This window comes from Egretta garzetta, unplaced genomic scaffold, assembly GCF_000687185.1.
Source record: "Egretta garzetta isolate BGI_Z169 unplaced genomic scaffold, ASM68718v1 scaffold113, whole genome shotgun sequence".
In the NCBI taxonomy this organism is placed as follows: domain Eukaryota; kingdom Metazoa; phylum Chordata; class Aves; order Pelecaniformes; family Ardeidae; genus Egretta; species Egretta garzetta.
The window spans coordinates 179181-191012 of NW_009259115.1; the positions used below are offsets into that span (position 1 = coordinate 179181).

An 11832-nucleotide genomic window follows, 5' to 3' on the forward strand; every position below is an offset into this window, starting at 1 on the left:
ACAGCTTCTCTGCAACAGACACTTGCCCTGGGTAAACTGCATCTTGGTTCTCCCAGATACCTTACTACCACATTCATTTTCTGTTTGCTGAACGGTGCAGCCTCAGGGCCCTATTGCATTAGATTTGACACAAAGACATGGCCATTTCTCCAAGGGTTTGGAGTATAAATAGACACACAAGCTGTGAGGAGAGCACCAGCACAAAAATGGCAGGTGACTTGATGAAAGACTGGGGCAGAACAGGGCACCCAACAACTCATCTGTGTCTTTGCCAATACACAGCCAGGGCATGATCCAGATCCCACAGCCAAGCGATGCACCCCTAATAAGGGCAACTACTTTGGGTAAGGTCCAAAGTATCCATGAAACAGACAGAAACATGTCTCTGCCAGCCAGGAGAGATGGAGGCAAACAGGCAGGGCCTGAGCCCTGTGCTAAACTCAGGCCAGCAGACTGGTTTTCTTGCACACTGTTCACACTACCTGCACACCAGGGCACTGGTGTTTGCGTGAGCATGTGGGATGGACTACTAGAGAACGAGTGAAAGCCATGAACTCTGTAGCTAGATGTCTTCCTAGGAGGGAAGCAACAAGAGGAAAATCAAAAATGTCTTCTGCTGGTTTGATAACTGGTCAGACCCTTGTTCACTCCATAGGCACCAGAGATTGCCACCTCATCAGTATTTATCAATGGAGCTGATGGTGCTGTTTGTACTCTGTCGCTCTGAATTTCCCCATAAGCAAGTCCTACGAATGCCCAGGGTGAAATGAATTTTAACATGCTCACAGCAAAGAAGCACATTCCCAAAGAGGTCCTTTATCCTGAGCAGTACTTTCCCACCATGCCGCAAAACCTCCAGACCTAGGGTGCGTAAAAGCTACACCTTGAATTGTACTCACCCAAACCACATTATTCAATCTTGTCGGACCTGAAATAGCTGGGTTTATGCCAGTCTCCACGGCTGCTGCCTCTTCCCCTTGAAGGGAAGGCTTCAGGAGCAAATACATCTTTTAAAGAAAGAACATGGAGACATACATGAGTGTTATATGCCTTCAAACATGTGTTCATTCAGCATTCTGCACAACGCCAAACAACCTCAAGGATGCACATATGAACAGCAGAAATCTTTCAATCCAGAAGATGCTTACACAGAGTATACAAACCTCAGCATTGCCCTACTTTGAAGCCTAATGCTCTCACTGCTTCCTCAATGAGACATCCCTCTGCACAGGAAAAAACAGCTGGGTGCGACTCGAGCAAATTGCTGGTCTTCCATGTTTTTGTCTCCCTCAGACAGATGACCTTCAGATGGTCCAAACAGATGATACAAAAGGCAAAACAACACATGCCAGGACAGTCCAGCATGGCAGAAATGGCTTACCTTCTCTGCGGCTGCTGCCTCGCCTGTTGGGGTTCATTATTGGCATATGCATCATCTGTAAATTAAAGATGTTTCTTTAAAAAGCTAATCTGTCAAGAAACCAGCCTCTCCTTTGTTTCCTCAGGTACTATGTGATCAATGAAGTAATGCCAAACTTCATTATTAGTTTCTCTGAAAACAAGACTACTGCTGATACTATTGCAAAGCAGTGATGTTGCTAAGAAAGTCTGCAGTTGCAGGTAGGTTCTCAGGTCAACATCTTTCATACTTAATACCTTACCTGACTTTCCTGTAGTGCAGATAAAGCCAGAAGAGCAGAGCCTGGAGAGCAGAGTCAGTCTCTTGCAGTCACACAGGTCACCTCTGACTCGTTAATCCCAATTACTCTTTTAAAAGCTCTATTTTGTTGGTCTCTATCCCAGTAATATGACCCAAGCCTCGGCTAATCACAATTCCTTCTCCTACCCAAATGCCACCAGCACTATGGGAGCTACACCAGCATCATCAACAGTGAACCAGGCTGAGATCCCTTGAACTGAGTTACAGCTCTAGGGCAAGAGCTGCAGCGCACTTGCTGCAGCCCTCTTCAGAAAGAAACACTTTCCTTTTCATGTGCAGTAATTCCCTTTGGCATTTATTCCTTATTAACGTTGCAGGGAATATATTCCCCTGCAGGAAGATGTCTGCTTGTAAAAGCAAGTGTTTATACTGAGTGTCCTATTAAACAAGAGTTATGCTTAACCCACAGAGGACAGACTGAACATCTAAGACTACGTTACATATTTCAGTACTTCACATGCAGTCTTTCTGCTCCGCAAATCAAGACTTCCTGTGGTGCGTTCACTATCTAGCTCTGAATAGAGATTCTGATGAACAACAACAAAAAATTACAAGCTAATTTGGCAATTCAAACCAAGGGAAGGTGACACAGGGTCCTATTTGCTTCAAGTTATTCATTCAGTTGCTTGCACTTTCCAAAAATAAAAGCTGTCCATATCCTCTGGCACCTTGCTTGTGAAACTATCTTTGTTCCCTGCGTATAGTCCTCAAACACAACACCCATTGCAGATCCATGTTTTAAGCGCAGGCACTCAGTCAGTTCATGGAAAAGGTAGACACTGGCATGATTTGAAAACAGCTAGCAGGAATTCACAGATTGGGTTGGCATTTAATCACCCCTTAAAAAAACAAGTAAGAGCTCAAAAAGGGAACACAAATCTCAGTAGAGCAAATGTTCTTCAGCTATACTGTGATTACATGCTCAGCTGAGAGCTGGGTTTGGTAACAGAGCCAGAGTCATCAGTATTTGTTTCTGTCTGAGATGTGCCAATCACCATTCTCCAGGCACATACTCTGTAATTGTCAATGAAGAAAGTATCAGAGTTGGCAGATGTGCCAGACTGCCGCAGAGGTTCACGCTCTCCCCAGGCATCCCTCAAGCAAGGTCAAACCTCTCTGCTGATGGAAAGTGAAGCATTACAGGAGACAGCTGGATTTCAAACTACATTCAGTTTTCTGATGAAACCCTCCAACAGCAATAGGAGTTGCAGTTCACACGTATACATCTGACTTATCCTTAGAAGAGTATGAGCAGAATTTTTGCTCCCCCAGGCAGCAGAAATTGCTTTTCCCCTTCCTTACCTCCTCGCTGCTCATAGATTCAGAGCTGGATGTGCCACGATGGCACTGCACGATAATGTTTGAGATCAGCTCACCGGAGACTTCCACAACACTTCTGCAGAAAGTGGTAGGCTGTAACAGATCAAAACAGAACAAATCTTGTAGAGCAAAGCTACAGTACAAACCCTCTCATGGGAGTTTCACTGGGGGTGGGAACCTCTACAGGGATTTTAAAAACGAATTCCAAAGGAAGAATCTCAAGCAAGATTATACACTAAACAAATTATTGGAGCAGACTGCAGCCAGACAAATATATTCTGGCAGCTACACACAAGTTATTGCTCCACAATTGCATGTTAGCTCTATGAAGCCTTGAGCCTGCTCGAGGTAGAAGAAAATCTCCAAATCCTTTTCACGGCTCTGGTGTCACCACGTGCAAACAGAAGAGCTGTGCAGGACTATGCTGATGGCAGCTCCAGCTCTAGACGTTAAATTACTTTTAAAGAAGTCGTCTTTACAACAGAGATCCTCACACTGTCTTGCATACCATATTGCCCCAGGAAGAAAAGAAGAGGGATAGTGTCTGTTTAGAATACAGTGATAACTTTGCAGCAGCCAACCCTTGCGTCTTTAAAGAAAACCTAGCAACAAACACCAGTTCGGTGTTGTCCCACCTACGCACACACACAAAAGCTGCTTAGCTCGAGAGTAGCGATACTCGAAGAGATGTTTACACCCCTCTTCACGGAGTAAACTACCTCCTGAGGTAGTAGCACAACTCATAAGCTATGAGGAAAGCTTCTACGCCATCTGTTCAATGCCTTCCTCTTCCCTAAAGACTGCTCACAGGAAGGACAGAGAAGTTTGGCAGCCATTCACGGAGGAAAAAGACACAAGAAGAGCTCAGCTTGGAGCAGCACGGAGAACCAGAGATAATCTCTGTGGAAGTCTGACACACAGCATGGCATCTTTGCACACAGGCACTCAAGAGCTATTCCACATGCTTTGTAAGATTTGTGCAAGCAGTTAGGACACAACCACTCAGAAGCTTGCAATGGGAGCCATGTTTTGTCAAAAATAACTCTGCACAGAGAAGCCCAGATTCAAAGATGATGTATTTATAACCAAAGCTGGTCATCTAAGAATCAGAGCACAGCAAGAGCTATATCAAGAGCCTGATCCGTGTTTATTTCAGGCTGAAAAGAGAGTTGAGAATCTGAAAGATTAGCACTGTCAGCACAGAGTGGGAATCTGCACTACATTGGAAAATAAGCCTTTATCTGATGCCTAGATGCATGATAGACAAAAGTAGGACAAACGTCAGTTTTTCCACACTCTTGACTTAGGAAAGAAGCTACACCTTCCTTCCAGGATTTGGTCCCAAAGCACACAGACACTTTCACTACAAGCTGCTCCAAGGTACACATCCTCTCTTTTCAGCTCAGAGCAGTTCCTGTACTCCCCACTGACCAGGCAGAAGAGTCTCCCAGCAGCGACCCTTCCCATCTAACACCCGCTCCGTGCTGTAGGTTGTATTTGTTTGTATTTGGTTTTGTTTTCAGAAGGCCAGTCGTTCTTCAGCACCAGTAGTGTTTCAGCATGTCCTGAGAAGACCCTGCACAGAGCGGGGTGGGTGGGTGTTTCACATTCAGACCAGATGCACTTACCACGAAAGGCCCCAGTTTGAAGTCACATGTGAATGGGTCTCTCCCTGAAGCTTTCGTGCACACAGTTTCACGAATGCTGAACTGCAGCTCTAGTCTATAGGCATCGCTGTTCCACATGTCAACCTGGTAAAACGAAGGTCAACACAGCATCTAATTAGTGCCTGTCATTCTTCTATGCCCACTACATGGCAACCTTGCTTCTTTGTCAAGCAGAAGCAAGACATAAGGGCATTGCGGATCAATGCCCAATTTTGAGCAGATTACTGTGTGTGAGAAAGGGTATTTTATTGGGCTGAGGAATTACTTTCTTAGACAGAGTTGGTAACAGCAACACAGAACAGCTTTCTGCGGGGGTTTCACTTGAAACCCCACAGCCCATTGCGGGATCCTCCTACTGCTCAGGGTCAGTTGCGTGGAATATTCTGTGAAAGGTAGATAAGCATTTCATTACCCCTACCTGCTACCCCCTCTTCTGTGGGAACCAGGGTGCTAACCGCTCTGCTTTGGATATCTAGACTGCTGGGAAGTCTACTGCAAATACATGACTTGGAAAGTAAATCACACAACTGCAAGCAATTGAGTTAATGCCATTTATAGAGTCACTCCTTGTCAGCTCAGGTGCTTCCCTAGGCAGCGTGCATTGTCACGCTGCAAGCTCTGGAGAGTTTGGTTACTCTTGCTGACGCATTAGGACTTTCTTTTCTCCTTCTCACAGTCTAATAAATGTTTTAGCTCAAGATGGGAGACTCCCCACTGCTTTCAAGCACTTTTTTTTTTTCCCCAGACTAGATCAATCCAAAGGTAATCTTGTCATTCATTCTTGCAGAAGACTTGATACATGCCATCTATAGAAACAGAATGGTTCTGAGGAAGTTCAGGAACATGAACATGCTAACTTTTAATTAGGAAGCTTTAACTCCTTAACTCTGGGTATCCATTATAGTTCTTAGCAATACAATTTAAAATAGATAAGGGTTTCCCGCCTTCATTTAGGCACTAGTAGATTTAAACCAGAATTGGTGTGTAGAGACAGATGATGTAAACACAGACTGGAGAAAGAATCCTAAATATGTTTGTGGTGGCATTTTATTAGCAGTGCAGACATTCAGCTGAGACTTTCAGATGAGCCAGGTTACTTTATGCCCAAAGCAAAGCAGCTGGCTGGAGGTATTTAAAAACAACAGTTTTGAACAAAATCTTACAATTCAAAGATTCCTTGTTCTAGGGGTGCAAAATTTGAACTCCTAAAGTATTTTTAATTACAAACCAACATGCAAAGAGTATTTAGATTCCTAAAACCACAGCTTCAGATAATGCCCCAAACCCACCCTCTTGCAAGCAACATCAGAAAATTACAACTAAATCTGGGTTTCCAGGACTGAGTGAAAAAGAGTTTTCCACCACAGCAAAGCATATTTCAGGTAAAGGGTCTCCGTTTTCTGCACACTTACTCTCGTGACACGGCTCCTGACAACACCATACAGGTTTGTCCCCCAGGTCTGAGAATTGATCCTTGCAATGGAAGCATTGAGAGCCTCTTCTGTGACAGGGAGTTCATAGTCATACACTGGAAACCCTGAGATGGAGGCACAATTCCATTAGAAGTTCATCGTGATCTTGTACTTTTCCTCCCTAAACAACTATAAGAAAGAGGACATGGTTCCATTCTGAGCAACTTACCTGAACATGAGAAAATGCTCAGTGTGAGGACAAAAATTAAGATCCTCATAGTGTGACTTTCAAAATCCTCCGGTCTTCTCATTTTCTAAGCAAGGGTTTCCAGTGCATATTCCTCTGTCTTTATATAAATGCAGCCTTGATCCCACACCTGACCTTCCTGTGTCCAAGCTCTGCTACAAACATTGCACTTTAAACAGAATTGATCCAAGAGTAAATATTTACTGTCAGCTTTTCTCCATTTAGCCGTAGTTCTTTGATAAGAGATGGGCTGCAGTGCCTTTTTCCCAGCACTGCAACTAAAAGGAAGCACTGAAATCCTGGTATCTCCATAGCCAAAGGCAAAACCTAGTTATTATGTTCACTGTTAGCCATTAGTTATCCATTTAAAGCTGGAGACTCAACTCTTTCCTCAGCACTGGACCCAGCACCTTTGCATCTCAGCAGCAACTGGCAGTACTTACAAGCTGGCGTTCCCCAAGGAAGGGACGATTCCCCAGCATGAAATGGGAATCCCCCTCATGGGCCTGTCTGACACACCACCCTGCAGGCCAAAGCATCCAACAGAAGCCTCCCTGACACAAGGCATGCAGCAGACCCTTGGGTCACCCCAGGTCTCTTTGCCTTGCAAGCTCCTGGGACCTCTGCTATTTGGTACGTGCCAGAAGAGCTCCCACATTGCTTTGACTCTTGCCAAGCCTGAGCCCCACTAACCAAACATGTGAGTGGCTGTGGACATTTGGTTCCCTCTGTCAGATTCCCCTGATGCATAGGCTTCAGTTTCAGCACAGAAATTAATGGGATTTGGGGAAAATTATGGCAAGACTACAGTAATGAAAACATAAGGAATTAGAGGGATGAGCTGGACACGGCACCTCAGCTCTTCGCTAACAGGATCCAGAATGCAATGGGGCAAGGTGTTCACTATGCCCTCTCCAACACACAGCACTCAACACTTGCTAGTCTTGGTTTCCAGAAACAGGCAACGTATCTTATTGCTCTGCCACAACTACCCCACAGCAGAGCCACTGAAACACTTCTAGCAAGATGTGGAGATGCACCTGGGGTTTAAGAGCTTAAAGGCTGTCCATGGGAGTTGGGAGGGAAACTTGTCTTCAAACAAGTTCACCCATTGCTGACTGTTCACAAGGCAGAGATTTGTCCAGCCATATTCATTTTGAGGATCCCACGTGCAAAATTCCTTCATTAACATTCAAATTGCAGTTCCACTTGAATTATGTGGCACAAGGTCATTTTAAGAACCTCCCAAATGACAAGCACTCAAGAAAAGACAGGGAAGCAGGCAAAGTACCGGGGCTCAGATTTAATAAGGAAGAGGATAAAGTTGCTTGTGGTTGTTAGGTTGTCAGATCGCAGGATGGCAGCCCATCACAAGGTTGCACACTGGGGGGACCTGACTGCTTGGGTGACAGATGCAGTTGGATAAGCATCACTCACACTGCAAGTACTTTAAGGCAAAGACCTGTAAAGGCAATGCATTTCTAAGACACAACAGAAATCACTGCCCAGGTGCGGATCTTGATGATTACTGGATTCATTCCTTGTTGTTGCTGTGAGATCCTAGAAAAGGAACCTGTTGAGCCATGGCACACCCCAGGTAAGAGTTTGTGTGCCAGTTGGTAGAGCTGCACATAAGCGCAGAGACTGTGCTGGGAACAAGCCATGCCTAGGGGGACAAGCAGACACAGCGCTGAATGGGAACATTGCCGGGGCCATGTTACTGGCTAGTGCCACACCACGTGTGTGCCATCCCACCCAAGCACTGCTTTGAGAGAGGTGGATGTGGGTGCACATTCCAAAAAGGGGTGGGCATTTTTACCAGCCAACTTTGATTTCAGCATTGGGAACATGATCAAAAACGCAGATTGAAACTTTGCCCAGTCAAAAGCCGGAGCCTCTTCTGTACGTCCATTCTCCTTGTTCACTGCAGCTGAAGACGCTCTCTCCCGGCTCTTGGACACACCTGTAGCAGGGTCTGCCCTTCCTGCTTCCCAGTTCTCCTTAACTGCTGTCTGTGCCATGGGGAGGCCGGTAATGTTCTTCTGTGGCTACAGTCATGCCAGAGCTCCACAATGCGGAGGATTTAAGCTGAGCTGGAGATTCTCAAGAGCAGAGTCTGTTGCACTATGCCCAACTTTTCTGTAACCAGAGCCAAGACCACACTCCCTCAGATCAAGGAGGAAAACCTTCCGATAGACTGTTTGACCTGCTTCTGCGGTGGTTTCTCTGCAATCAGTCATGCTGCTGCTGCGGTAATGAAACGCAAGAATGGGATAGCTCAAACCACCTGAATGGAAAGAACTTGGCATTCGGAGCCCCAAGGTCCTTATCGTTTTCCTGAACACTTCACCACCAATTTGCTGTGGTAGCTTGGATAACATTTAGCTTTCAACTTCATCCCTAGAAAAGGAACCATCTGCCTCTTGCATGCGGGGACCGGTTAATATTCCACCAGAGCCTGAATATGTAAAATTGCTTCCTAACTGCCGAGCCACAGTATTGTAGCCAGTCCAGTAGTAATTTTAACTATTGAACGGGGTTTAAAGATTTTCTTCTTAGAGTAACTACTAGGAAATTCTGCCAGTGGGATTGTAGTAATACTGAGTTGGGCTTGAAAATAAAATTGTTTAATGAAATTAAAGTTCCTCTGCAGAGCTCTGGCTTTGCTTTGCAGCATCCAGAGAACAGAGATGTTTGCTATTCCACCCCTCTGAATCCTGGCTCCTTAAGTCTGTAATGAACTTGCTAAATATTTCTCCTGTCTCTCCACAGATACATTATACGCTCCAGTAGATTCATGTTACAGCAAAATTGGCTTCATTCACTGTCCATGTCGGAAACATGTTTGGGTTGAGGGTGCTCAGAGACAGGGGGAGAGGTAGAAACTAGGGATGGGCAGAATGCGAACAGGGAGAAGGGAAACTCTGTGAAGAAAACAGGCTCGGGCATGTGTTGGCAGGAGGAAAGGCCAGTCTGAGCAGGGCACAGTGTTGTCCCCACTCACAGGTAATGCACCTCCACAGGTACCACCACCTGCCAAGTGCTAACAGGCCAGGCACAGCCAACAGGAGAAGGACAGTCTATTTTCCTTTGGGGCAGGGGTTTGGAAAGAAGCATTCTTGGGAAACATCTGCTTTCAGTAGATTTAAGCAGTGGAGCCAATTTTACATTTTCAGATTTGAAGTGCCCCAAGTTGTGGGCTTCTGAGGAGGTCTGAGGTTTTCACTTCAGACTGAAGGCTGTAACTGAAGCTTCAGGTTAGGAAATGCCACGAAACTTATGAAGAGCAACTGGAATTCAACCTGAAATTCAATACTTTGCAGAAGGCCTCTGAGGTCAAATTCCTGAACCCAAGAGACTTTGTTTATTGGCACATTCAGAACAGAAAGCTGTTGTTTCACCTATGCTAAGGAAACAACAGGCATGACCATGAAGACAGAGGACAACATGCTCTCTCGAAAGAGCAAAGCATCCTTCCCTTCCTCTAGAGACGAGCTCCTGGCATTTGCCGATAAAGACCCTGCCACAAATTACTAGGTACTATGAGCCATTTTGGTGAATGTTGCCATGGCACATGGTGAAGTGGCAGAAGGTGAAGCCTTTGCCTCAAACCAAAACCAGGGCAGAACAGAATGGAGAAGGTGCAAAAAATGAGACAATAAGCATGTTTGACATGTTGCCTGCTGCCTTCCACATCCCCAGGAATTATAGAGGCTTTCACAGGAAGACAGCCCAGACACCACACAGCACTGGGGAGAAGCCACAGATTTCATCTGCAGCTTTATGAAGGCTTCTCACTGCAGCAGCAGCAATGGAGCTCGCAATGCCTCTGATCAGGACATTTCTTTCCCCTGATTAACCAGGCTGAAGAAGTCTGAGAAGACTTTCAGAGAGAGGTTGCAGAGCAGGCAGAAATAGTATATGGGCACATACATATAAATCTTTTTAGAAAGGACAAATATTATTGTTAAACCCCCAAAATATAAAACTCCTTGAAACCTGAGAGGGGGCAAGATGGAGAAAGACTCTTCACAATTTAAGGACTAAACTTTGACTCTACTACCAGCAAATTCCAGGTACCAAGCACCACGGGGCAGAGGGAAGGGGGTTGCATCCAATTTAATTTACACAGCAAACAGACAGGCACCATTTAAGAAAAGAGTAAATTAAAGGTCTTCTGTTAGATGACTATTTTCAGACCACTTTCACTCCCAGCAATCAAGTCAGCTCTATTCCCAGACAAGTGCGAGAACAGTAATTTCTCTTTGTGAGTGAAATTTTGATAATTACAAGATGCCTTTTCATTTAAAATGTAAATTGTCCAGCATCATCACATGCCTATATACTGAAAACAGTCTAAACAGCATCCCAGGCACTGAGGAGCTATTCCTGATGCCTTGTTTCCTGGACATTCAGATAACAGATTAAAGTTAATGATGTCTCTTCACATAAAAGAAAGCCTGGCTAAATTCAAAACAGCATGTCCTTTTTTTTTTTTTTTCCCCCTAGCTCTTGCAGCATGGCATTGCCAAAACCAAAAGGCTCCCTGAAAGTTCTCCATGGCTAACAACTTCATCACACATGCAGAAGACTGTTGTATTGACATCAGCTGACAGAGATAGGAGAAAGGCTTCTAGATTTTGCTCTGACTAACAGAGGCTTTAAGACCTGATCCATAGTTCACAGACACCAACAGACACTCAGCTTTGATTCTCTTCAGATCTTGTCTGAATGTCCCCTGAAAAATTAGCATTCAGTCGTACAGCCAGTGAAGACACCGCCCAGGGACTACTGAACATTCTCCAGCCCTTAACCACCTGGGATGGAGAATCATAGAATCATAGAATGTTTTGGGTTGGAAGGAACCCCTAGAGATCATCTAGTCCAACCCCCTTGCAGTGAGCAGGGACACTGCTAACTAGATAAGGTTGCTCGGAGCCCCGTCCAACCTGGCCTTGAATGTTTCCAGGGATGGGGCCTCCACTACCTCTCTGGGCAACCCGTTCCAGTGTTTTACCACCCTCATTGTAAAGAATTTCTTCCTTATATCTAGTCTAAACCTACCCTGGTTTAGTTTAAAACCATTACCCTTTGTCCTGTCACAGCTGGCCCTACTAAAAAGATTTTCCCCATCTTTCCTATAGGCTCCCTTTAGGTACTGAAAGGCCCCAGTCAGGTCTCCCCACAGCCTTCTCTTCTCCAGGCTGAACAAGCCCAACTCCCTCAGCCTGTCCTCATAGGAGAGGTGCTCCAGCCCTCGGATCATTTTAGTAGCCCTCCTCTGGACCTGCTCCAACAGTTCCATGTCCTTCTTGTGCTGAGGGCTCCAGAGCTGGACGCAGTACTCCAGGTGAGGCCTCACCAGAGCAGAGTAGAGGGGGAGAACCACCTCCCTCAACCTGCTGGCCACGCTTCTCCTGATGCAGCCCAGAATACAGTTGGCCTTCTGGGCTGCCAGTGCACATT

General features: G+C 45.5%; 1 protein-coding gene across 1 annotated transcript; it reads right to left on the reverse strand.

Moving 5' to 3' along the window:
- Nucleotides 1-909: 909 nt before the first annotated feature.
- On the reverse strand, nt 910-6397 carry SPP2 (secreted phosphoprotein 2). Its single transcript, XM_009635473.1, has 6 exons — nt 6349-6397; nt 6120-6244; nt 4669-4791; nt 3023-3133; nt 1382-1436; nt 910-1007 (listed from the first exon to the last, which is right to left on the reverse strand). The coding sequence occupies exons 1-6, from the start codon at nt 6395-6397 to the stop codon at nt 910-912; spliced, it is 561 nt and encodes a 186-aa protein (XP_009633768.1).
- Between the last annotated feature and the right edge of the window lie 5435 nt (nt 6398-11832).

Excerpts from the sequence above, each read along its gene's own strand:
- SPP2 (XM_009635473.1), bottom strand. The coding sequence starts at position 6,397 with ATGAGGATCTTAATTTTTGTCCTCACACTGAGCATTTTCTCATGTTCA. Across the intron at positions 4,792-6,119 it reads TCAGGAGCCGTGTCACGAGA|GTTGACATGTGGAACAGCGA; the intron begins GTAAGTGTGCAG and ends TCGTTTTACCAG. Across the intron at positions 1,008-1,381 it reads AGGCAGCAGCCGCAGAGAAG|ATGTATTTGCTCCTGAAGCC; the intron begins GTAAGCCATTTC and ends TTTCTTTAAAAG.